The sequence below is a fragment of the Macaca thibetana genome, chromosome 8 (genome assembly GCF_024542745.1).
Source record: "Macaca thibetana thibetana isolate TM-01 chromosome 8, ASM2454274v1, whole genome shotgun sequence".
NCBI classification, from domain to species: Eukaryota; Metazoa; Chordata; class Mammalia; order Primates; family Cercopithecidae; genus Macaca; species Macaca thibetana.
In genome coordinates this window covers 37,265,994-37,291,257 of record NC_065585.1, presented here as the reverse complement: position 1 = coordinate 37,291,257, position 25,264 = coordinate 37,265,994, and the positions used below count along the sequence as shown (strand labels likewise).

At 37.4% G+C, this 25,264-nt stretch overlaps 1 protein-coding gene across 3 annotated transcripts in view; it reads right to left on the bottom strand.

The window, feature by feature from the left end:
* Positions 1 to 25,264, bottom strand: part of RSPO2 (R-spondin 2) — a 168,660-nt gene that overhangs the window by 46,730 nt on the left and 96,666 nt on the right. For 2 of the 3 annotated variants that reach the window (XM_050800276.1, XM_050800278.1), the window contains 2 exons: positions 15,167 to 15,310; positions 12,564 to 12,752 (listed from right to left, as the gene is read on the bottom strand). In XM_050800276.1, coding sequence (XP_050656233.1) covers positions 12,564 to 12,752; positions 15,167 to 15,310 — 333 coding nt within the window. The remainder of the gene's footprint in view (positions 1 to 12,563; positions 12,753 to 15,166; positions 15,311 to 25,264) is intronic. The other variant, XM_050800277.1, reaches the window with a different exon arrangement.

The window sequence follows — 25,264 nt, the reverse complement described above, 5'->3', positions numbered from 1 at the left end:
TGGGCAATAACTTTTTCTTCCCTGTGTGAATTCTGCAAACCTCAAATTCTTCTGGGATGGCCAATCTATGAGATTCAATTTGGTAACCAACTCTTACAGATTTTGATTTATCTCCTGAGTTCATTCTTTTTCCTTATTTCTATTATTTTCCCCAATTTTTATTCTTTTGCTACCTAACACATGCATTGTTTCAACAGGCTCTCCATATTTAAGTAAATGTTAGGCTGTATACATCCCATATTTTCACATTTTTGCCCAGTTTATCTTTTTCCTTCACCCTCCTTTTCATTTATTCAGTTGTCCCATACTCCAGGTCTATATTCTGGAGTCTCACCTCCTCAGCCACCATTAGCCTGCCCTGTTCATCCTGTAACCCTCATTCTTTCAATATTTGAGGCTTCCTCTGTTCCAGGCCCTACGCTAATCAGGAGACTCAGTGCCTGTTCCTACCATTTTTAAAATTTAATGTTTCAATTTTACTGCCTATATTACACTGTAGATGAAGTGAAACGAGTTCACCTTTGTATATGTTGACACACCTGTTCGCTGAAATGCAAATTAACATTTGCTCCCTCTGCCCAACAAAAGTTATAGCAACATTCTAGGTAAAGAGAATTAACAGTCTTTGAGTAGAGATGATAAAAATGAAGATGTGTGGAGCATTGAGATGTAAGACTGGGTGGGTAGTTATTTAAAGAACTCACACTTTCTGATCCTTCACCTTGTGCTAGGCAAAGTATGAATGATGTCCTTTAATCCTCATAACAGCCCTGTGAAGCAAGCATCTGTTATCCCTGTAACATAGATGCTGACACTGAAGTTTAGAGAGATTAAGTAAACTTCTCTAGTTCATACATTTTTAGGTGGTTGGGCAAAGCTTCGTCTCCTAATCTGTCTGAATGTGAGGAAAAGATTCTAAGATAGGACTGCGAATCTGCGTAACTGGAAGACTAGTGATGCCTTTGTAAAGGGGGGCTGTCCAGGAGAAACGAGGTTTTGCAAAGACAGTTACACTTTAGCTATGCTTGGTTGCGCACGCTGGCAGGACACCTAGGGAAAAGTGCTCACGAACGGACAAATCTGTGGGACTGGGACACAGAGGAAGGTGCATGTCTGAATGATAGTTGAAGCCACAAGGTAGGCCAAATTTAAAGGAGAGTGAAGAGGCAAAAACAGGCCAGCTATAACAAAGATGAAAAATATTGTATAATGTACAATAGGACTACAACAAAATGTAGCAGAATAGTAACAGCTCACCTGTTTGCATGCATGTCCCTTTACTGCTCTCAAGAATCTTGTTGAGATTACATGTCATACATGACTAAGCTTTGGGAAATAAAGTGACTTGTCATTCAACCCATAAGTGGTCAAGACCAGCCATACACCAAATTTAAAACCCCATTTCAATTTCTCAATTCTGTTTTTTCCAACATACAAACACATCCACCATCACTGAAGGTGAAAAATAAAAGCTAGACGATTATTTGTCAAAGATGTCCAAGTGTGTCCTATAGGTAAGCCTGGAGAGTAGGCAGCAGGAAGAGTTGTAAGCAGAACAGGTCAAGGGATTAGAATTCAGAGGAATGAACACAAAATACATTGCTTCCCACTTCGCGCCACAAACTTCAAATTGATTAGCTACATGGTTTTCTCCTGAACACAGCATTTAACTCAGAATCCTTTTCAACTCAATGTTCCAGGACACTGCTTTTGCTAGTCAGCAACATGCTAGATAAAACCATGTTAGATTATACAATTCAAATTGAACTTTGTAGGAACATTTTCATCCTTGACCTGAATAATATTTGATTTGTGTACTTTAAATTTTCAGAGTACTCCAAGCTGGCTGGTATGGGAAACCCATTAGAAGGTTAACATGGCAAGCTAGAAAATAGAAAATACTACATCCAAGGACCTTGGTAAATGGCAGATGAAAGTAGTAGTTAGAAACAAATATAGTTCATTTAGGGTGAAAGCAAATTGTGCCTAGATTTCAAAAAAAGAAAAAGAAAAAACTGCACAAATACAAACTAGGGAATCGCTTGGCTTAGAAAGTTGGCAAAAAGAGATACAGGGGTTACAATGGACCGCAAGCCAAGGCAAAAATCCTCCACTCTTTAGAAAAGCAAACAACAGAAAAACGCATAAACATCAGAACCCGTAAGTATTCTCTGCTAATTCTCTCATCAGACTCAGACTCTGTTTAATGCTCTGCTGTAAATCAGGGATGTACAGTTGATTCTCTTCCTAACACTTTACCAACACCATTTCAGTCACTTCCGTCTTCAGTCAGCATTCTGCTGAAACACCTTCACACTCAAATGTCTCATGGCTCTCCACAGTGTACAAGGTAAAATTTCAAACTCCTTGTCTTCTCCATGGACACACTTCAGTCAGGCTGCAACTTATATTTTTTGCTGTGAGCTTCTGTGACTGCCATTCACAAATTCTGCATTTCAGCCAGGTTCATTTGCTCACCCTCCCTTGGGTGCATGAGGCACATTTTTGGTGTATCTTTCCTCACAGTGTTCTCTCTGTCTAAAATGATCCCCCTTTTTAAACATGGTTTCTACCCACTCCTCCTAATATAAGTTTTCCTCTTCAGGGACTATTCCTATTCCCTGACAATGGCAGCTAAAAACTCCCTTTTTGTTCTACAGTATCAGAGTCTGTAACAATGTCATACTTACCTGACACTCAAGAATTTAAAAATTAAGCTTTGCCTTTTAGTTTTAATGTGCATTTTCTTATTCCACAACCTGGCTATAAACTCTCTTGTTTGTATCAATCCTTCCTCCCAATTCTCCCATTTCTTTAGAACAGAGGAAGTAACGGATGCTTAGTCAATTGATTCGATGGACCTACAGACATGGCAATAGAAAAATCACAGATTGCTTAAAATCCCAACTCCAACACTGGATTATCTTGGGGAAGTAGGTTGGAAGAGAAATTGGAAGGCATCCTGTAACGTATTTTTTTAAAAGTCAATGCAACTCGGTAAACAGTTACTCAAAATCTACTTGGTTCTCTCATAACAAATAGCTTTGACACAGATTAAGATGATCAAAGGCCAGCCTTGGAGAGGAAAAAAAAAAATTGCAAAAGGTTATCCAAAAATACAAATGCAGGCCTTGAGATAATCACCAGAAACAACTCTGCACCTAAATATGCAACTCCTGACCTTATTTAAGAATATCTTAAGGCCGAGGCGGTCAGATCACGAGGTCAGGAGATCAAGACCATCCTGGTTAGCACGGTGAAACACCGTCTCTACTGAAAATACAAAAACAATTACCCAGGTGTGGTGGCGGGTGCCTGTAGTCCCAGTTACTCAGGAGTCTGAGGCAGGAGAATGGCGCGAACCCGGGAGGCGGAGCTTGCAGTGTGCTGATATCACACCACTGCGCTCCAGCCTGGGCAACAGAGCAAGACTCCGTCTCAGGGAAAAAAAAAAAAAAAAAAAAAAAGAATATCTTTTTAGAAAATACATGTTTACTGACAAGTTTGAAGAATAACTGTCCCCACAATATAACATGTCTGCACCTTTTTTGGTTCAAATTTTGTTGCATATTAGAAACACCTGGGGAGGTTTTTTTTTCCAATAGTTTTTGGGGAACAGGTGGTTTTTGGTCACATGAGTAAGTTATTTAGTAGTGATTTCTGACTGTCACCCAAGAAGTGTACACTGTACTCAATGTGTAGTCTTTTTTCCCTTACCCCCTTCCCCGCAAGTCCCCAAAGTTCATTATTTCATTCTTATGACTTTGTGTCCCCATAGCTTAGCTCCTACTTATAAATGAGAACACACAAAATCTGTTTTTTTGTTCCTGAGTTACTTCACTTGGAATAATAGTCTCTAACTCCACCCAGGTTGCTGCAAATGCCATTATTTCATTGTTTTTTTCTGGCTGAGTGGTATTCCATGGTGCATATATACATTTTATTTATCCACTCTTTGATGGGCATTTAGGTTGGTTCCATATTTTTACAATTTTGAATTGTACTGATATAAATGTAGATCTGCACGTTTCCTACATTAACAGATACCATGAAGTTCCAAAGGCATACCATATTCATTAAAATAGCCTACTGGGTGATTACTGCAAAAAACAACTGATAAGTCAAAACATTTTGATTCCATGGAACTGGAGGCCACTATCCTAAGTTAAATATCTCAAACAGAAAACTCTTATGTTCTCACTTATAAACGGGAGCTAAATAAGAGGTAGACATGGACGTACAGTATGGAATAATAGAAACTGGAGACTCAGAATCTGGGAAGCTGAGAGGAGAATAAGCAATAGGAAACTACTTAATGAATACAATGTACATCATTTGGGCGATGGTTACACTAAAAGCCTAACCTTCACCATTATGCAATACACCAACAAACCTGCACTTGTACCCTTTAAATTTATACAATTTTTTTAAAGTCCTGAATCAGTATTACTCATGCCACTATTGAGTCAAGTTCAAAATCACACCTTCAGCTTTCATCCAAGGATAAACACCAAGCTGCTTTCTACCTTTTGGAAGGATGTATGTGATGTGGGTGGTGTGATGACATCATCCACCATGTGATTTCCCACTTGAGAAGTCTAATACTGCAGAAATGTGTTTAGCGTTTGCCTCCCTACTGAGCTGTATTCTTATTTTTGTGAGAATTTCCTCAATTCCATAAGTCCTACTACCTCCTCGAACACACATGCACACTTTAATGTGTCTGAAATTGGAATAAGTATTTGTATATATGTGCATGCATACATGTACCATACATGTGTAAATATGTGTTGTGTATATAGATACATACATATGTGATTTTCCCCTCTAAAAGCTGCTACTAAATTGATATTTTAAAATTAATCATTTATTTTAAATCAACCTAAAACCACATCTACTTTTTCCCTTTGCCTGGTAGCAAACCTAAAGTCAAATTTTTGGCTCAATTACTTCAACCGACATAGATTCAAATAGCCTATTTTTTTCTTTTATTCGGGCCTGAGCTCTTATTCTAATTTAAATTATTCCTAGTTTTAATAGTTTACTTTTTTTTTTTACCATGTTATCTCATGTCTTTGTACATTAAGTTCTTACTAAATCTTTTGAGTAATGGGCAGGATATATGGACACAGCATCAATTATTAAATGTCTCTTGACAAGCTCAATTATTTTGCTCCTAGTTTCCAAAGTCCTCAAACACAAGACAATAATATTAATACAAAGTAACATTAGGTCTGAGTATCATATTAACAGGTCAATTGTAAAGCAAAAACTGCTGCCTTTACATTTTTAGGTTAATTAATGGTAAAAAATTTACACCTCTGTTACACAAAGTAATTTTATCATCTCAACTACTTCTGTACGATGACATGAATCATGCTGATATTTTAGTAAAATTCGGTCATTCTTTTCAGTAAAATGTTTGTCTTCTGATAGTGAAGGATATCTACACATACAGCTCTAGGTTAATCTACTAGCTAGAGAAGTATTACAGGAAGTCTAAATGAGCAAACTGACCGCTCTTTTTATCAACACCATTTAAAGATCCCAGAGAAGTATCTGATGAGGTGATGGGCAGAATAATTTTTTTTTTTTTGAGGAGTCTTGCTCTGTCCCCCAGGCTAGAGTGCAGCAGCACAAATTCAGCTCAATGTAACCTCCACTTCCTGGGTTCAAGAGATTCTTCTGCCTCAGCCTCCCAAGTAGCTGGGATTACAGGCATGTACCACCACACCCAGATAATGTTTGTATTTTTAGTACAAACAGGGTTTCACCACATGTTGGCCAGGCTGGTCTCAAACTTTTGACCTCAGGGGATCTGCCCCCTTGTCCTCCCATAGTGCTGGGATTACAGATGTGAGCCACCAGGCCCAGCTGAGAATAAGTTGTTCCAAGAAATGATTAGGGCATTTATACTTAAGACTTTCCTATCTTATAAAAGGGAAAAATGAGTCTCCTGTACAGAGGGGGAAAAATATCTACCACTGACACCATGTGTGTCCTATTAAAGTTGTTTTTATTTTGGAATATTGTAAAAATTGTTTTACATATATTACCAAAAGAGTAGCTTACTGCATAGAACTTTGGGTCTTCAGTGGCATATGTAGTTGAGCAATTCTTTTTACAAGTACCCATAAAAGAAACTAGTATGTGATGCCCCAGACTACATTGAAATGGGGCTCGTAGAGATTCCAGATGGGAAGCTGTGGAGAATAGCACAAAGGTGTGTCTTCCTCCACTAGTTCACTCACTGCCTGCCCCGCAGGCAAGCAAGGCCAGCACTCGGATTGTCTCAAAATGAAACTGAGAAAACTGAGAAAAGTTGTCTCATGCCCACCCCCTCATCCTCCACATTCTGAGTATTTTGCACCCCCTTATATTTATGTCTATGGCCATGTCTATGCCCAAGACTGTGTCTAATTTAGAGACCCCTTTTCTGCCCCCCTCATTTCCTCAGACCCTTACCCTCCAATATGTGAAAATTAGTCAATCTGAAAGAAATTATTCCCTGAAAAGAAAAACTACCACCACCATCACCAGGTGCCACTGGCTATCCTCTGCCCACTTTCAGAAAATGAGCAAAAATATTTTTAAAACCGAGGGTGGGCTGGGGATACGAAGGGGGATTAATCTTAAGATTCTGTTAAGACCCCTGAAGCAGGAATTTCAGACACTTTAGCTAGTGAAAGGAATGTTTGGAGGCAAGTGGATCTTTGTTTAATACCAACTTAATAATTATACGTTAACATTTTCAAAGTGGCTACTTAAGGGTTACCCTCCCAGTTCATAATCCCTTCACACACACACACACACACACACACACACACACACAACTATTAGCTTCCATGTAGCCAGAGTACCTGGAAAATAGTATCACTTGCTTAATTTAAAATGACTAACACAAATCATTGATTTCTCAGAGAGACATAACACTTTTAGCATAGCAAACAGAAAGGCAATAAGAATTTCCTTTTAGATGCTCTCTTCTTCACATAAAAATTTTAATATCGACATTCTTGACAAACTCTAAAAGAAAAGAGGTTGTCTCTTATCTCTTCTCTTCCAAGCTACTCTTTAGGGTCACATGTACAAAGCAGACCACATAAATTGTGACTCAAATGTAAACAAAATATAGAGAAATAAAGAACATATGTCCATAGCATATTTTCTTGACCCCGTCCCATTGAAAAATGTGCTTATTTCCTGCTCTGGGGTTAATCTATCACAATCTACAACCATCTTTAGTTATATTATCTAATACCCAGTCCACATGTTGCTGTCAGTTTATACACACACACACAAAAACATAGGTTTGGAGAAGTCTTACTACTACCACCTTTTAAAAAGTAGATTTTTGCAGAGATTAAAGTTCTAAGCGGCTAATTCTTTTGTTTCCTACCAAGAACCACTTTTGAATAAAGAAAGAATATTCTAAAATTAAAATAGTATATGGTAGCAGATTTCATACTTACATTTTATCAGAGTACTAAGAAAATGTGACTGGAGTTTAAAGAACTACTGTGTGGTTACTAAAACCTGCACTATGGTGAGTTGAGGCCGCCATGAGCAAAAGAGGCAGAAGGCTATCCCAGCATATGATAAAGCATCACCTTAATTACTCTAAGAGTCTGATATTTGAAATGTGTCAAAAAGCAAAAAACATGCTGGGCACAGAGCCTTCTGATGTGGAGATGGGTATCAGGTTACCCAGGGCTTCTGTGTAGGCCAAGGAGCAATGGTCAGAGATGAATGTCGGATGTGGCTCCACACGAGGCCGTCTTCTCTAGAAGGCTGGCTTTGAAAGATTAAGAATGGCAACGACAATCTTGAAGCCACATTTTCCCCCCACCAACCAAGGACCAATGACTCTAAAGGAGAGTAGGGCCTTCACAGGGGAAGCTGAATCAAAACAAAGCCAGTGGCTCAACACTTTAGCTCTTATGCAATGATCGTTGGGATATGTTTCACCAGTGATTCCAAATTGGAAGGGATGGCGATGGCAGGGTTGTTTAAAAGCATTTGTGGGGCAAAAGTAAAATGATATTTCTGCATCAAGGGAGAAATGGTTAAAAGTTGGGGAATTTAATGTTGGACAACCATGGCTTTATCTTTGGTCTTTATCATAAAGACCAAGGAAAAAGCACAGGAAAACAGGTTTCCTAAGCAGCAGGATGACGGTCCTACTCTTGGTTCTACCACTAGTAACTTGTTATGTAACACCTTGTACCAGTTAGAGCCTCCATGGAGCTCAGTTCTTTCCTCTTCCCTAAAATATGGCAGGAGAATCAAGGATGCTCCAAAAATAATTTCCCTTAAAGCTTCAAAGTATATCCTTCATTTAGATCTCTGATCAAATGTAACTTCCTCAATTTTCCTGATCACCCTACATAACATAGTATACCCTGACCCATTCACTAGCTCCCTGTCCTACTTGTCTCCACAGCCCTTGTCTCCACATGAGATTATGTACACTCGCCCACTTCTTTATTGCAGCTATTCCTGCTAGAAAAAGCTAAGGACTCTTTGAGCAATCCCATGCCTAGACTTATGATTGGCACATAGCAGTGCTCAACAAATATCTGATGAAATAAATTAACAAAATGAGTTGTGATGAGGCTTGACAAAAAAAGCAGGGAGTCTTATACAGAGAGAACAGAATATTTCTGATTGAGATCATGATGTTGGTCAATCCTCTTGTGAAAGGGTAGAAGACCATAGCCACCTACAGATGACATTTTGTCCTGTACATGAGCATCCTCCAACATAATACCTTAGCAACCACAATTTGTTCTTTCATGTGTCATTTAAATATAGGACAAAAGGCATGTTCATACTTTTGTATTAATATATTCCCTAATGTACAACATGGCCCAGACTTGAAATTCTTTCCACTTAAAGCTTTAGGTTATTCATAAATTGGTCCCAACATGATTTTCTTAATTAGTATACTCAGGGAGAGGGCAAAGGGAGTGGAGACAGTTATATCTGCAATGAAGTACAGCTTTCATTTTCAAATTATTCACTCTTTCTTTCACTTGTTTCCTATACTCAGTGTTCAATATTTTTTTCTCACAGTATCCATCTTTTTTTTTTTTCGAGATGGAGTCTTGCTCTGTCACCAGGTGGGAGTGCAATGGCGCGATCTTGGCTCACTGCACCTTCCACTTCCCAGGTTCAAGCCTGTGACACTCTCCTGTGTCAGCCTCCCGAGTAGCTGGGACTATAGGCACCTGCCACCATGCCCAGCTAATTTTTATATTTTTAGTAGAGGCAGGGTTTCACCATGTTGGCCAGGATGGTCTCGATCTCTTGACCTTGTGATCTGCCTGCCTTGGTCTCCCAAAGTGATGGGATTACAGGCATGAGCCATCACGCCCAGCCTCTTTTTTTTCCATGGTCTTTTATGCTCCCTTTTCTCTTCTGTCATTCTCCATAAATCAGTCTGCTATGTTGGTAGCTAATTCACAGGTCATGTACAGATTTAAAAATAATCTTGGTTAGTCTTTGAAGGACTAAGCAGAGTCCTCCCTGAAGTAGGAAGCTGAAAGCTGCTGGATGTGGAAAGTTTGGCAAATGCAGGGGGCAGCTAGCTACTGGGAAAGTGTTCAGATCCTTTGTTGTGAAACTATGCTACTGGCCTTCCAAGTCTCTTCCTCAACTTCATATGACAGCCACAGAACTTGCCTGCATCTTTTGGCAATTAATCCTAGTATATCAGATTTTGGAACAGAACAGGACCTCAGAGATCACCTAACCCCCGCCCCCAAACCCTCAATTTTACAAACGAGGAAATGGAGGCCAAGAGAGGTTAAGTGACTTGTCAGGGCTCATGGAATTAACAAGTTGACACGACGTAGGGACCCAGATAGCTCCAGACCAGGACCCTGAAGAATGATTGTTGGAAAAGCCCAAGAAACCTTACAGGTTCTGCTATCAAAAATGAAAAAGCAAGATAACTGATCTAAAGGAAAAGTTTGGGAATGAAGACTGAGTGTTTCAAGTGTAAATTGATCTACTACTTAAGACATTTCCAGATATTCTTTGATTTTTTTTTTTTAAAAAAGAAAGTAAATAAGCATATAACAGTTAAGGAAAAAACTAGGCTAAGCATTACACTTAAAAAAAAACAAACTCTTAAAGCCATTTATGTTTTCATATTTAATAGTTTTCAATGTAATATCTTATATGCATAGTGATGACTATACCATGACACTGACCTCTAACTTGTGCCTTTCAGTAATCAAAAGCAGCTGATTTTAATGTGCTGCCACTTTAGTGTGAAGGAGCTTAAGGCTGCGTTTGTGTGCAATCAGGTTAAGATTGGCTCCAACAGGAGAAAAATCCATACATATGTTGCAAAGATCTTAAAAATGCCTGTATTCCCAACCTGATTACAACTTACATTTTTGCATGGTTTGTCAAAGCAGATCACTGAAATCAAATCAAGATGTAAAAAGGGATAAAGTGGCTTTCTTCTCCATTCTTCCATTAGCTGCCGTGACCTATTGAAGAAAGGAACTTTTCCCTCTCTCACCTGAGGCAAGGTGGGATACTCCCCTGGAAGTTACGCCAATTTTTATCAATCGGTGCTCAAGTTACAGAGCTAATTTTCTAATTTTCATTTCCTACATTTGTAAATATAAGTTACTTTATTACAGAATAATTTGCCATTTCGCTCAGCAATTATATTTAGCTTCCTTTTAATGAAACAGTAAACAAATTGATATAACTTTGAAAACCTATTTAAAGGTTATATAAAATTGATTTTATTAAACTGAAAATGTAGATACAAGAATTAGAGCTATAGCTAGTCTTTCCTAATAAGTAAAACTTGGTAAAACGTCAATAAGAATTAAATCAGTCTGTTACTGGTTTGTCAAAAAGAGAATATTAGCAGATGATACATAAGCATTTATTTTGGCATCATTTAAATTGCTGACAGTATCAAGTTGTATTCGACTAAGACAGTATGTTGTTGTTAACATGAAAAATACAAATGAAATAAATATCATGGTTAACAGTCTAGCTGTTATCTAGAAAATTCTCAAGTCAGACTGTGGCTAGGTCAAAATAAAGAGTTTTGGAGAGGAGGGAAATGTGTTGCCTCTTTTACACACAAGCATGTTTGTTACAGGAGCATTTTCAGTTTAATTTTTGCTATTAATGTAAACCACAATTGGGGGACCACATTGCTGGAAGAGGAATGGGGGAGGGGCTAGTTATATAAACAATATACAACAAAGAAAGTCTTTATTTCCAATACCTGAATACATCAGGTTTGTTTTTAGGGAGAAGGTTGCAGGTTAAATGCTTTCAGCTATCCAAGAAGTGGCTTATTAGTTTTGTAAGAAAATATTTTCTTATATTTTGACTGAAAAATACCTAGTTTAAGTGAACAAAACCATCCTTGTTAGTGAAAAGCAGACCCACAAAAACTTTGTTTCAAAGATCCAGTAAGGAAAAGCAAAACTAATTCAAGAGGAAAAGCTGCTTTCCTAATAGTAGCTTCTGAATCTGGATCCAATAGTTCTCAAAGGTCGACTGGAGTCTTCGAGTCTTAAAAGTTTTGTCTTTCTCCATGGATCATAGACATTCTCTATGAGGCAGCATAACACGGATATAAACCTGTTTTAAGCAGTTATATATTCTCTTTCTGGGCTATGGTCATAAAGCTGAAAAGTTATGCACCCACAGAAAGAATGAAGGCAAGCAAAAGTTATGATTATTTTACAGAGCAGTTTTCCAAACACAACTTTCTTTTTTGCTCTTCTATTTTGAGCGAATGGCAACGTAGCATCCGCCCGTGATAAAATAAATGTAACCCAGTGATTACTGCTTTAGGGACAAGCACAGTGACAGGGCTCAGACCCGCACTTCAACTTACTGATTCTGTGTCGGCCAGCTCCTCAGCTATGTGCTCTTCCAATTTCTAAATGGGCCTAATCCTGTTATTACAGAATAATTACTGCAAATCAGCACAATTACTACAAAGATTTGAGTAAACACACACATACCAGTAGCTGTTTTCTACAAATTATTATCAAAACAAAGAGAAACGGCTAATTGTGGTAACATTAAGACAATGTTTATTCCTCCCAGTGTTTGGGCAAGTTTATTTTAAGTTGTCATCTTCAACTAGTAACGATGCAGATGATTTTACAGACTCCATAAACCTTTCTAATCTAAACTCTTCTCAACTGAAAGTTGGCCGCTTCCCTCAGAGCAACATCTGCAAAGGCCTGATTTCATAAGAACCCGCTTTTATGGTACATTTGCAGAAAAAGCCACCAAAACACATTTAGAAACCTCATTTTAGAAAGCTCATTACTAAGGTACTCTCCTAAGTTATGTTTAAGGTATTATGAAAGTCATAAAATATGCCCTTCATATTTTTCACAACTGAAGCATTTGTTTTTAAGTAAGTACAACAAAACTTTATCCCCTCACCAATATTATCGGATTTCCTTCAAAGATAAATACTTATTTTTGGAAGGGAGGGTGGTTAGGAAGCAGGAGAATTCAGAAAGCACACAGCACACAGTAGTGATTATATCGAGACCTACCTCCTGGACAGTGCCTCATTGCCATCTTGCATCTCCTGGATTCAGCAATGGTTGGACACGGTATTGTGTCTTTCGCTGGCTTTTTAACAATTTGCCGTGTTCTGGTTTCCAGACCCCATTTAAATCCACATGTGCGATTATTTCTGCTACAAGTTCCCCATTCGCTCCAATGACCAACTTCACATCCTTCTAGTAAAGATTTTTAGAAAAAGAAAAAAACACAAGCACATAAGTTAGTATCTATTTGCTTTACTGTCATCAAATTTACATAGCAGTGTTCCTTCACTGGCCCCACCTTGGGATATCAAAAATTAAGTGGTACAGTCTTGAAGACCTATACTCGCCTTTTGGGAACTTTAATTTTTTGAACCATAGAATACTTCTATCAAAAACAAATACCCCTTAAGTAATTCATAAGCTGTTACTTTCCATTTGTCTTAGTTCAGTTTTCAAAGGATGCTATTGGTCAGTTCTGTTTTTTCCTTCAACTTTTAAGTTCAGGAGTACATGTGCAGGATGTACAGGTTTGTTACATAGGTAAATGTGTGCCATGGTGGTTTGCTGCACAGATCAACCCATCACCCAGGTATTAAGCCCAGCATCCATTAGTTATTCTTCCTGATGCTCTCCCTCCCTGCATTGCCCCCATCCTGATAGGCCCTAGTGTGTGTTGTTTCCCACCATGTGCCTATGTGTTCCCATCATTCACATGTGAGAACGTGTGGTGTTTGGTTTTCTCTTCCTGCATTAGTTTGCTGAGCATAATGGCTTCCAATTCCAACCATGTCCCTGCAGAGGACTTGATCTCGTTCTTGTTTATGGCTGCACAGTATTAGATGGTATATATGTACCACATTTTCTTTATCCAGTCTATCAGTGATGAATATTTAGGTTGATCCCATGTCTTTGCTATTATGAATAGTTCTAATGATACTAAAATGTGTAATCTTTAAAGAGTCAACAGTTAAAACCTAAAGTAGAAGACACTATTTCCTACCATGACAGAAGACAACATTTTACAGGCTGGTTCTGAATGTGCCTCCACCAAACCCATAAATGTGTTTTAGTTTGGAAGCACTTGGTGAAAAAAATGGGGAGCTTGCTTTGTATTTTCTGGCTTTTTCTTTTCTTTCAGCAGGTGTCTGGAGACCACAGTTCTTATTCCCCATATGGGTGTACATTACTATAGTTTGAAAAGTAAACAAATGTGATCAATCATTTGAAAATGTATGTTTTTACTACATACGTAAAAGCCTTTAGCATCCCCTATGTTAAGTCCACATAGTGGAAAATAGGCTATCCCTCAACTCCCAGGGGAGGGAGAGGAGGAAATAAAAGGATAAGCATATACAAAGCTAGACCTCCTCATTAACTTCACCATTAAAACTCCTCTTCACACTAGTGGATGAAGGCTGAGGTCCAGAGTCTGCATAAAATTAATATTTCCATCTTCTAGACATCAGTGGGTATCATAGCTGCTTCTTAGACTTTTCAAAGACATTTAAGATTTTTTATTCAGAGAATGCATAAGACTCTATTTATAATATGCTTATAGTTAAGGATTTCAGCGTTTCCACTGAACATTTGTAATGTGTGTGTCCTGCCTCTCAAAAGAAAATTCAACATTCTGAATATGTTCTTCTAGTGACTTTCTTATTTTAATAGTGGTGCCTATATAAATGTGTTAATTCACACATAAGTAGAAACACAAATGCACATATTTCTTCAAAACCACTTATTTAAATGTCTTCTCTGCAAGCTCTCAAATACACAATTACAGACTATTTCAGCAATATTTTCATAGAAAAATTTCAAATTTTCTTCTAAGTCTCCATTTTAAGGGATGTAAAGTCTAATACATAGCTGTGTTGTATATCATATCAGATATATAACAGCAAATGAAATTCTGGGGAGGCAGCATGTCAATACATCCATGATTAGATTAAGAGATTCATCATAATGCAGCCACTGACAGATCTTTACCTTTCAATCAGTGGTATAAGAATGTCAAGGTATTTTACGAACACGCAGAAGATATAAAATTTATAAAATATGTTACTATTTTCACAGATAGAACATATATATCAAATTATGCATTCTAGGTGTATAAATTTGGTAATCATTTTAATGCATTTGTAACATATAATCAACAAAATATGGCACAAATAATTTCTTTTCAAGTTTTTTTTTTATTTTACACAAACAGCTAAACAAGCAGTTCTGTAATTCTACACATAGCAAAAGTAATAGAGTAGTTAGCTGATGTGGTAGTGCTTAAAACTTCTCTTCTGAACAAAATGTTTTTGTCTAACAGTTACTAATAATTTATTAAGAAATAGATGTATTACAGATGATTAAGAAAAAACTTTGTCAGCACTTAAGTAGATTAACGTAGCAAATGCACAACTAGCAAATTTTACAGCAAGATATGAGACTATCCAATTGTCATGATACTTAAAGTCAGCAAAGAACTTAATTTTCAGTTCTACTGAACAAGAGAACCAATTTGTTTCTTAGTTTAAATATATCTAGCATGCATATTTTTAAGAAACAGGTGTTAAAATAAAAGTTGCAGTTTGAGAGTCACATTAAAAACTACTCACCCACACATTCCATGGTTTCTTCTAATGGTGCAAAACCATCTGGACATTCATCAAAGCAACGGCCTCTATGCAAATAAAAGCCTACTTTGCACTTGGTACAAAAGTCTTTGCTAAAGCAAGAATCGCAGTTTTCTATTCTGCATCCTAAAAACAATTTTAAAGAGAAAAAAGAAAATTTCAGTCAAAGAAAGGTACTTGTTTTACAAACAAAACTTTTGTAAACTCATATGTTAGCCCATTTGAAATTCTCATCATCAGAGAAATATTGTTTAACTCATTTGTTTCCTAGAGCCATCTCATTCTAAATCATTCCCGTCTCTTCCAACAGCTTACTACATCAATAACCCAAGAGAGAATGCCAGCCCAGGGTCCCACGCGCCATGAGAACTTTCGGAAATGTTAGTAATCTCCAAATGGGATTAAAACAAAAAATTCAAAAGAAAACGAAAACACTCCTTCTACAAATTACTTGCCGCCAGTATTGAAATCTGTCCTGCCCTCAAAAGGCCTCCAATGGGAACACTGTAATAAGCATTTGTGTATAGGAAATGAGTTAAGAATTTTAATTTTTAAAATGTTTTCAAATGCATGGTCTATTTTATAGGGCACTGGTCAACACTAGCACCTACATTCATCAGAGGGTGACCTGGGTGGGGCTGGGGGCGGGGTGGAAGTTTAGGTCATTTTGTTGAAAACCTACAATGTGTCAAAGGTTTTACACATATTTCCATTGAATCTTCACAATAATCCTACATGTGGACATTAGAAACTCCATTTGGCATATAAGAAACCTGGGACTAACAGAGTAGCAGCTGAATTGGTTCTGAAAGCCGCCAAAACCATCTGTCTTTTAAATCCATTCTCTTTCTCTCTATAACTCACTCACTGAAGTCCGCTAGGAGTTTGTGAAACAGATGTGCTTTCAGGTCTGTTACATCTGGGTGTGAATACCAAGCTCTGCCCTTACCAGCTCTGTAACTTTAGATAACTATATGCCTCTCTGAGCTTCTATTTCCTCCTGTATTAAACAGGGGCATCACTGACCTTACAAAACTATTGTAAGGTTTTGTAATAATATATGTAAATTTACAGGCTCATAATAGGTAGTCTGCAGATAGAAGCCACAGTGAATTAGAAACATGTATTTTTCCACTAAACCACATACATTACAATAAGGTATAAAAAGAAGCAATAATTTATGAGCTTGTATTCTAGATCAGATTCCCTGATAGGCCAGTAACATCTGGGTCAGAAATCCTTGGCATGCACAGGTGAAAATAAATACACTCTCTTAACTACTCCTCAAGGAAAGGAGAGAAGTTTGGAGGACTGGTAAATTCCAAGGTCAAGTTTTCAACAGATTGTAGTACATTATTACTTGTAACAGTTTTAACTGATGCAATTGACAGCACGTAAAGTCCTATGAAAACTCTGTGACATCACATGTATTCATTTAACAAGCCTCCAGAACTATACTTCCTGCTTTAAGGATTCAGGAAGCTTTAAGACATATAGTTCCCATAAGCAAAGAGATAAAGGGGTAAAAAAACAACAACAACAACAAAAAAACGCAGCCAAGATGTTAAATCACTGAAGATTTCAGTGCTTTAAAGGCTACATTTAAAGGCTAAAAATAACTTTCATTAAAATAGATCACATAAGAAATGACTGTGTCTAGACCTATTAAAAATGGCAACTCTTTGCCTTTCAATTTTGAGTCTAAACAGGCTTCTGTGTATTAAATGACCAGTATGAAGCAGCTAATGCAACTTCTAAAATGTTACCAAATTTATAAACAGAACACCAAATATGTGTGGGTTAAAGTCCACATACAAATCTACACTACTGCTCCTTTGGTGGGGAGGGAAATGGTCAGCACAGAAGAACAGTTTATCACCCCATAAAAGGTTCATTTGTAGTCTTAAATGCTTTAACCTATATTTGAATAAAATCATGGTCCATAGCTGGTCAATAACCTCTTAATCATGGTCAAAATACATGACCATTATGTCCACAAATTGTTAGTTTTCTTGCTATATTTTTTTAAAAAACAAGCAGCCCTTCCTGCCGTAGTTATTTTCCAAGAAATAGTAATGAGCATTCCAAAGGATAAAACAGAACTAAAGGGTGAAGAGAAAAAAAAAAGAGCACTTACACTTAAAGAGAAAAAGAGGACTTTACACTTTGTAAATCAGCTATCATCTACAAGGTCTGACTTCTCTTTAAAATAAAGCCACACCAATAAGCTTTTTGGCCAAAAAGTTATAGCATTTGGAATTAATTTTACCAGGCCCTTTGCTGATCTTTACTGTTACTTGTAGCTCCCTTCCCTCATTTCATTCCATGCTCCTAATACCAGTTCATAGAATATGGAATTGCTGAAATACCTATCATTCTCTGTAAAGTCCCTGAGGACTTCTTCAGGTAAAAATCCTGTTGGATGAAAGCTTAATTATTTGTTCTTGAATTCAAGTAGAATATAAATATGGTATGTTCAAACTGTAGAAAATGATAACCATTTAAAAGTACAAGGTGAATTATAAGTGATGACCTGGAAAACCCATTGTTAAGTTAAAAAAAAGAGACAAGTTGGCTGGCCATGGTGGCTCACATCTGTAACTCCAACACTTTGGGAGGCCAAGGTGGATGGATCACTTGAGCTCAGGAGTTCAAGTTCAACCTAGGCAACATGGTAAAACCCCATCTCTAAGAAATCAGCTGGGTATGGTGGTGTGTGCCTGCAGTCCCAGCTACCTGGGGGGCTGAAGCAGGAGGATCACTTGAGCCTAGAAGGTCAAGGCTGCAGTGAGCTGTGTTTGTGCCACTGCACGGTAGCTTAGGCAACAAAGTAAGACCCTATCCCCGCCCCCCCCAAAAAAAAGGTACGTTGCGAGATATATATAGTATAACACAAAACTACATATGCGTGCATGTGTTCATCTGTATGAAGTAGCTTAGGGAAGTTAATTTAGGGAGGGGATAGAATTTTCAAGTATGTTAGAGTTATTTTTCTGACTCATATCCTTTAATTACATTTATGTAATTAGTATCATAGAAAGGGTTATTACAATATGTATTTGTGACCTACTTAAGTTTATTCAAAAAGTGCCACTCCATTAACATTGTAAAATTAAGCTCTTTTGATTTTAACAGGCAAGAATAAAGGCATCTATCCCATCTAAAACTTTTTCAGATTTGAGTGCATGAATTATACCCCTGATTTAATAATGTTGAACCTGCTATAACCTTCAACAAATGCCTTCATTTAGCCATCTCTTGCCAGTATCCTTTGTTTTCACATGTTCAATAGTGTTGCTTTTCCTTCACTCAAATTTTAAGGGGAAAAAACTAAATAAAATATTGTCTGTGTAATAAAGCATTTTTAAAAAAGCTTTGATCAGTGCCAAGTCCTAGCACCTGAAGCTGTGCTGACCATCCTGGCCTCATTTGCTCTTTGCCACTACATAAAACCAACGCAGGCGGCCCATGCATTTGGCAGCCTGCACTGACAGAGCTCATCTGCTCACAAACACCTACGAACCCAATACTTTTTATTCTTTTATTTTTATTTATTTAGAGACAGACTTTCACTCTTGTTGCCCAGGCTGGAGTGCAATGGCACAATCTTGGCTCACTGCAATCTCCGCCTCCTGGGTTCAAGTGATTCTCCGGCCTCAGCCTCCAAGTTGCTGGGATTACAGACATGCACCACCACGCCCTGCTAATTTTGTATTTTTAGTAGAGACGGGGTTTCTCCATGTTGGTCAGGCTGGTCTCAAAGTCCCGACCTCAGGTGATCCGCCCGCCTCAGCCTCCCAAAGTGCTGGATTACAGGCGTGAGCCACCATGCCTGGCCAAACCCAATAGTTTTGAAAGCAAGCAGCACCACAAGCCACCTAATCCAGGAGGTCTCCTGCTTGACGTGCTTCACAGTCCTTGATGACCTTTCCTCAGCAGCTCCAGATCCAACCACAGCCCCCTGCTCTGTTCAGCCATTTCTCCAGGAGGTAACTCTTCTGCTTTGTGGGGGTCGGAGGGAATTCCTGTGTAGTCTCATAGTCCTATATTTTCTCCCCTGGCTTGTAGCCATTTCCCAAAAACTACTTAAGCATTTTATCCTTAATTGGGATTCATATCAACTCTATTAACTCATTTTTATATAAAAGTAAAACATTCTCAAAATGTTTTACTTTTTGAGTAAAAACTCAAAGCAGTACAGAAGGTTTACAGGAAAAAATAGAAATCCTTTTTCTCACCTGAATGGCACATCAGGCCTACTCCCCAGAAATAGCCACTGTGTTAACGGTTTCTTCCATACACTTTAGAAAACCTCTATGTAAATCTTATAAATGAGTTAGTCACCATTGAAACACCAGTAGGATCATACAATAGATTGTTAAACCTTAGAAAACTGTATACTACATAATAGGTGTATTAAAATTTATTAAACATAGGCCTTTTCTATAAAAATATGGGCTTTAAGTCCTCGTTCAAATAAAAGATCCTAGTTTAGCCAACTTACATGCTTCTAAATTACAGTGCCTCCTCAAAAATGTAACCCACCAAATGAGGACTGCCAACATTGGTTTAAGTAAAATTACTGTCCAAGTGAAACTGCATCCAAATGCAGTCTGTTGGGGCTGCCATTTGGCAAGAAGGGCTTACCCCTGGCCAAGAAACAGAAAAATAGGCTGAATACCCTCTCTCCTATCCTCCCACAGTACCCTGTACAGGCTTTAATAAAACATTTTTCAAATTACACCATAGTCCAGCTTAACAGTTCATTCCCAGCATTCTCAAGGAACACAGTATGTGGCAGACCCTAAGAACCTAAACCCATTCCCTATCCTGGAGGTGCTAAGCCAGAGGGGTCCATGTGGCACTAACAGTGCAGCACAATGTAACAGGAGATATAGAGTCATGTCTTGGGTACATTAGAGACAGAAAAGGGACCCATTTCTGTCCTGCCATTCAAGTTTTTTTTCAATCTGTGAATTCCCCATTCCTAACACAGTATAGGAAACATGGTGGAGTTTCAATGCTTGCTAAATAAATGAGCATGAATGTCATTTAAAGTTCAATTTCTGTAATATTTGCATGCTTAGTGAGAGATTGACTGCACATGTACTATGTATTAAAAAGCCATAGTTGTTGTAAAGAACTGCAAATCATATGGAAGAATCAACAGTTAAACACCTGCAAACAATTATACTGGAGAATGTAACTATCAAAGGAAGGCGGGTGATGTGTGCTATGAGTCGGAACCTCAGATGAGCAAGTTTTAGGGAGACAAGGAGAAGCAGAGTCCTGGCAAGGGTAGCTGCCCTCATGACGAGGCAATAGAGAAAATCCACATGGCAAGTTGACGGGCCCAGTGAGCAGTGGCTTGGAGGAAGAGGAGGTTAGGTGATGGGATGGTTATTTGGGTTTAGAGGCTGTGGGTGAGGATTATAAATTATTCATACTTTGAGTGGCTTTAAGTATTTAAGTAATAATTAGTATTAATAAAAATGAAGCTCGGTTCAAGATTAGGGGCTTGGTCTGACTAGCAGTGAGTAGTCCCTGTAGATTCTGGCCATGAGCATAGCATCACCATGTTTCCTCATTGAGACAGGTAACAGTCCCTAAGGGCCAACCATCCTGACAGGTACATAGAAGCACAGATGAGAAAACAGTCCTTACACCTCAGGATCTTCAGTCTACTGAGGGGAAAGCTCCACAGAAAGGCAATTAGGGAATAAAGTGACTACTCTAAGCTAGACGTATAGACAGAGTGAGCTGGGGAGTGAACATTTTCAGAAAGTTAACCTTCCTGAAAGCAGAAGAGAGTAGAGGTCAGGAAAACCACTGGGAGGCTCAACACTCTAAGAGGTAACAGTACCAGGGAGAGGAGTTATAATGAATCCATAAAAGTGACAAACCAAGTGGAAGAGAAGATGAAAAACTGAGAGAAGCCAAAGATCACACAACTATCCTCTCTTCCTTTGGTCTCAACAGTGCTCTTAGGGCACTCGGCAAATGGACAGAGTTCCTTTTGTTTCTCTTCCCAGCTAAATTAAGATGGCAAGAACCATCTCTTAATTGAATATCTCAGCATAGTCAATCAGATAAATGAGAAGAGTAAATCCTTAACAGCAGAGAAACATCAACCTTTGTTAAATCTAGCTATCAAAATGTAATTATATATATAATGATCAATTATTGGAGAAAGGGAAGAAGTCAATAAAGTAGAGGGAACCTCAAATACCCCTAGGAATCTATGTTCTTATTTCTTCATGCCCATCAGGGTTGTGAATGTCAGATTGCCTTAGCACACCATGAAAATCCAATTGCTTGTTGCTCCAACTACTCTTACTTTAAACTAGCATCTCTGTTCAGAATGTGGCAGTCACTGACAACAATAGGGCATTTATTTAGTCCTCAAGTAGCAGATGCAAGGATCAAAGAACATCAAGCCAACCTCTAGAAATCTCTAGAGATTTCTATGCCTATTACGTGCTAAAATTTGAATAGAAATTAAAGGCACAGTTTGTTCCCAAAACACTCAAAATTAGACTTTTAGCAAATTTTCACATGGAAAGCACTAGACTATGGAACTTAATATAAGGTTTTTAAAATTAGTTTTAGTTTAAAAATCTAACAATTTCAAGTACTATTTAACATTTCTTCTCAAAATTTGCAATGGGGTTATAAATATTCCTAAGTTTTAAGCTTTATGTTTTCAAAATCATGCATTTCTAATATGTACCATTGCAGTAATTCCATTAGACTATGTATTGATAAAAATTACCTAAAAGCTAAAATTACATTTTTTTGTAATACAGTCAAGTAACATGCAACTCATTAGAACTTCATTATATTTCAATCTAAATAAAAGATGGATCCAGAAGTTTCAGGACTAGATGTTTTATATTTACAATTAAACTATTTGAGTGATGACATAGAGAACCAGCATTACTAAATTAACAGAAGATGAGAAGATCCAGGGTTAAAGTCTGTTTATAACCCAGTAGAATGAGTTTAAGTCAAGATTGCCTTAATTAGGATAGTTGGTATAGGATGAAATTCAACTATGTCAAATGCAGAACAGGACACTTAGAATTAAGAGCAAGGGGCGGGAATAAGAACTATGCTGAGAATATAGTGGCCACTCATAGTACAGTGGTTAGCAGATCTGAGGTTAGAGTCTTGGACCACTTACTATTGTGTGACTGTGGTCAAGTCAGTGAAGCTTTCTCTGTCTTAATGTCCTCATGTATTTTTTTTTTAAGAAAAGGTATTATCAGTCTCTATCTCACAGGCTTTTTGAGAGGATTCAGAGGCTTAATCAGTGCAAAGATCTCAGCATAGTACCTGCTGTGTAATTAGTTATCAAAAAGTGAGATTTTATGAGTATAAAAATTTATTACCATGCGATCCAGCAATCCCACTGCTGAGTATATATCCAAAAGAAGGGGAAATCAATATATCAGAGAGAGATCTGCACTTTCATACTTATTGCAGCACTATTTATAATAGCCAAGATATGGAATTAACCTGAGTACCCACCAATGAATGAAAGGATATTTTATGTATATACACACAGTAGAATGTTATTCAGTTATAAAACTAGAATGAAGTCCTGTCATTTCCCACTACATGGATGGAACTGGGGGACATTATATTAAGTGAAATAAGCCAGGCACAGAAAGACAAACATCAAATATTCTCATTTACCTGTGGAAACTAAAAAAAGTAGATCTCATGGAGATAGAGAGTAGAATGGTGGTTACCAGAGACTGGGAACGGAAGGGGATGAAGAGAACTTAGTCAAGGGCTACAAACATATAGTTAGATGGAAGGAATAAGTTCTAGCATTCAATAGTACTGTAGGAAAAACTACAGTTAGCAATCATTTATTATACATTTCAAAATAGAAGAGAAGAACTGTAATGTTCCCAACACAAAAGATAACTGTTTGAGGTGATGGATATCCTAACTACTCTGATTTAATCATTTCATGTGGTATTCAGATATCAAAATATCACATGTACTCCTAAAAATAAGTGCAACTATTAAATATGAATAATAAAATAAATTTTAATCTAACAACTAGGACAAAAGAATTGCAGTCCAAGATGGCGAATGGAAGGAAGCTCAAATAGGATACTCCATATGGAAAAAAAGATATAATTTTAATAAACTGTATAGATGTAGTTATAATAAAATACATATATATGCACTACTCAAATAAAGGGCATTACCCACTGTCTAGAGTAAACTTAGTGACTTCACCCTTGTTTGGGTCACACAGCTTAACCAACTGATCACAATCATTTGTTGGGCACCTACATGGAAAATCACCTGCCTTGAACATTAGGAACCAGGAGTTAAGAAACCAAGATCTAAGGGCAATTTTACCTGGGGTGGGGGGACAGATGGTAGAAATCACATTCTCTTTGTGCCTTACTCCCTTAACCATCAGATAAGAAGGCAGAAATACCTGACTTACCTATATCATACAATAAAATCCTGACCTAGGCTGTGATTTAAATCCTCAAGTTCCCATTAGGTACAATGAATTTCTATCTAGAAATTTACATGCTTTTCCTTTAGATAGCTATAGAGTTCTATCTTATATGCCATAATATCTTTTATTTGAACTTCTGAGGATATATATGCTGTCAAAAAACATGTCAGGAAAAAATATTTAACTTGAAATATTGTAACAGTTCACTCTTTAAAAACTCCAAATTCACACTTTGCAATATGCTGCTAGTAGCTTCACTGTAATCTTTTAATGTTTAAATGTTATATCTTGCCCATCCACATAGAAAAAATATGAAGAAATATTAAGGCTTGTGTAAAATTATCTGGTCAAATAATGAACTCTGAAAATATTGGCTTTATTTCTCATATATTCAAGTGATGCATACTTGAAATCATTCTCAAAACAAATGAAATCAAAATAAACACATTTGCTAAGAATGTTAAAGCTTAAAGAGAATTTTTTTTCCCATGGTGGAGGTAGGAAACAGTGGGAGAAGGACAACTACCTCAAAATAAAATAGGAAAGGAATGTGATAGTAATTAAAAGTTTCAAAGATTGTAAACCAAATTAGTATCTCATATCAGATTTTAAATTCCTGCCACTATTAGAACTCTCATCTTGGTTACTTCTTGTGCTTTTCCTTTTTTGGTAACTTGTCACCCTTTTATATTAAGGTAGAACTAGAGCGGTTTAATCAACTTCAGACCTGCATCTTAGTTGGATTTTTCCAAATGTTGGAAAATGCAGATCTCTCCACCCAACTAAATGGAAAAGCATATGTAAGCTAATATATGTGTTGCCCTCCACTCAACCCTCATCCAAGGAAAACAAGAAGAATCTCTTAATCCCTTTACACTCTAAATAGGCTACAGCAAACTTTTCCTATAACGAGCCAGATAATAAATATTTTAGGCTTTGCAGACCATACGGTCTCTGTCTAAACAACTCATCTCTGTCGTTACACAAAATGAAGCCATAGACAATATGTAAATGATTCAACATGGCTGTTTTCCAATGAAACTTTATGAACATTGACATTTAAAAGTTAGTATCATTTTCATGTGTCACAAAATATTGTTCTTTTGTCTTAAAATCTCAATGACTTAAAAATCTAAAAGCTATTCTTGGCTTAAGGGCCCTACTGAAAAGATAGCAGTCCAAATTTTGCCCCTGGGTCATAGTTTGCTAACCCTTAGGCTAGAAAATTACTGAAATCCCTGGGGTACCTTGATAAAAAAAGGAAAAAAAATAAAGAGTTTTATTTTGAAAACACCAAATGGTAGCATTTAAGCTTGGGGAGGCATAGTGATGTCTTCCATATACCATCTGGCTGTGGGCATAAGACAAATATCAGATGAGCATAAGGATGCTGGAATTCAGTTATCTTGACATGGGAATACTTTTATTTCAATATTTTTAATTTTATTCACACTGTATTGATAAATCAAGAATGACAACTCCTGATCAGTTGTCAGTGGGTCAATATTCCATTCTATTTTAATAAGTTTCTAATTTTTTTCTTGCTGTGGCACTGACTTTTGAACGAAGTTGCTGGTTGGAAAGAAAGG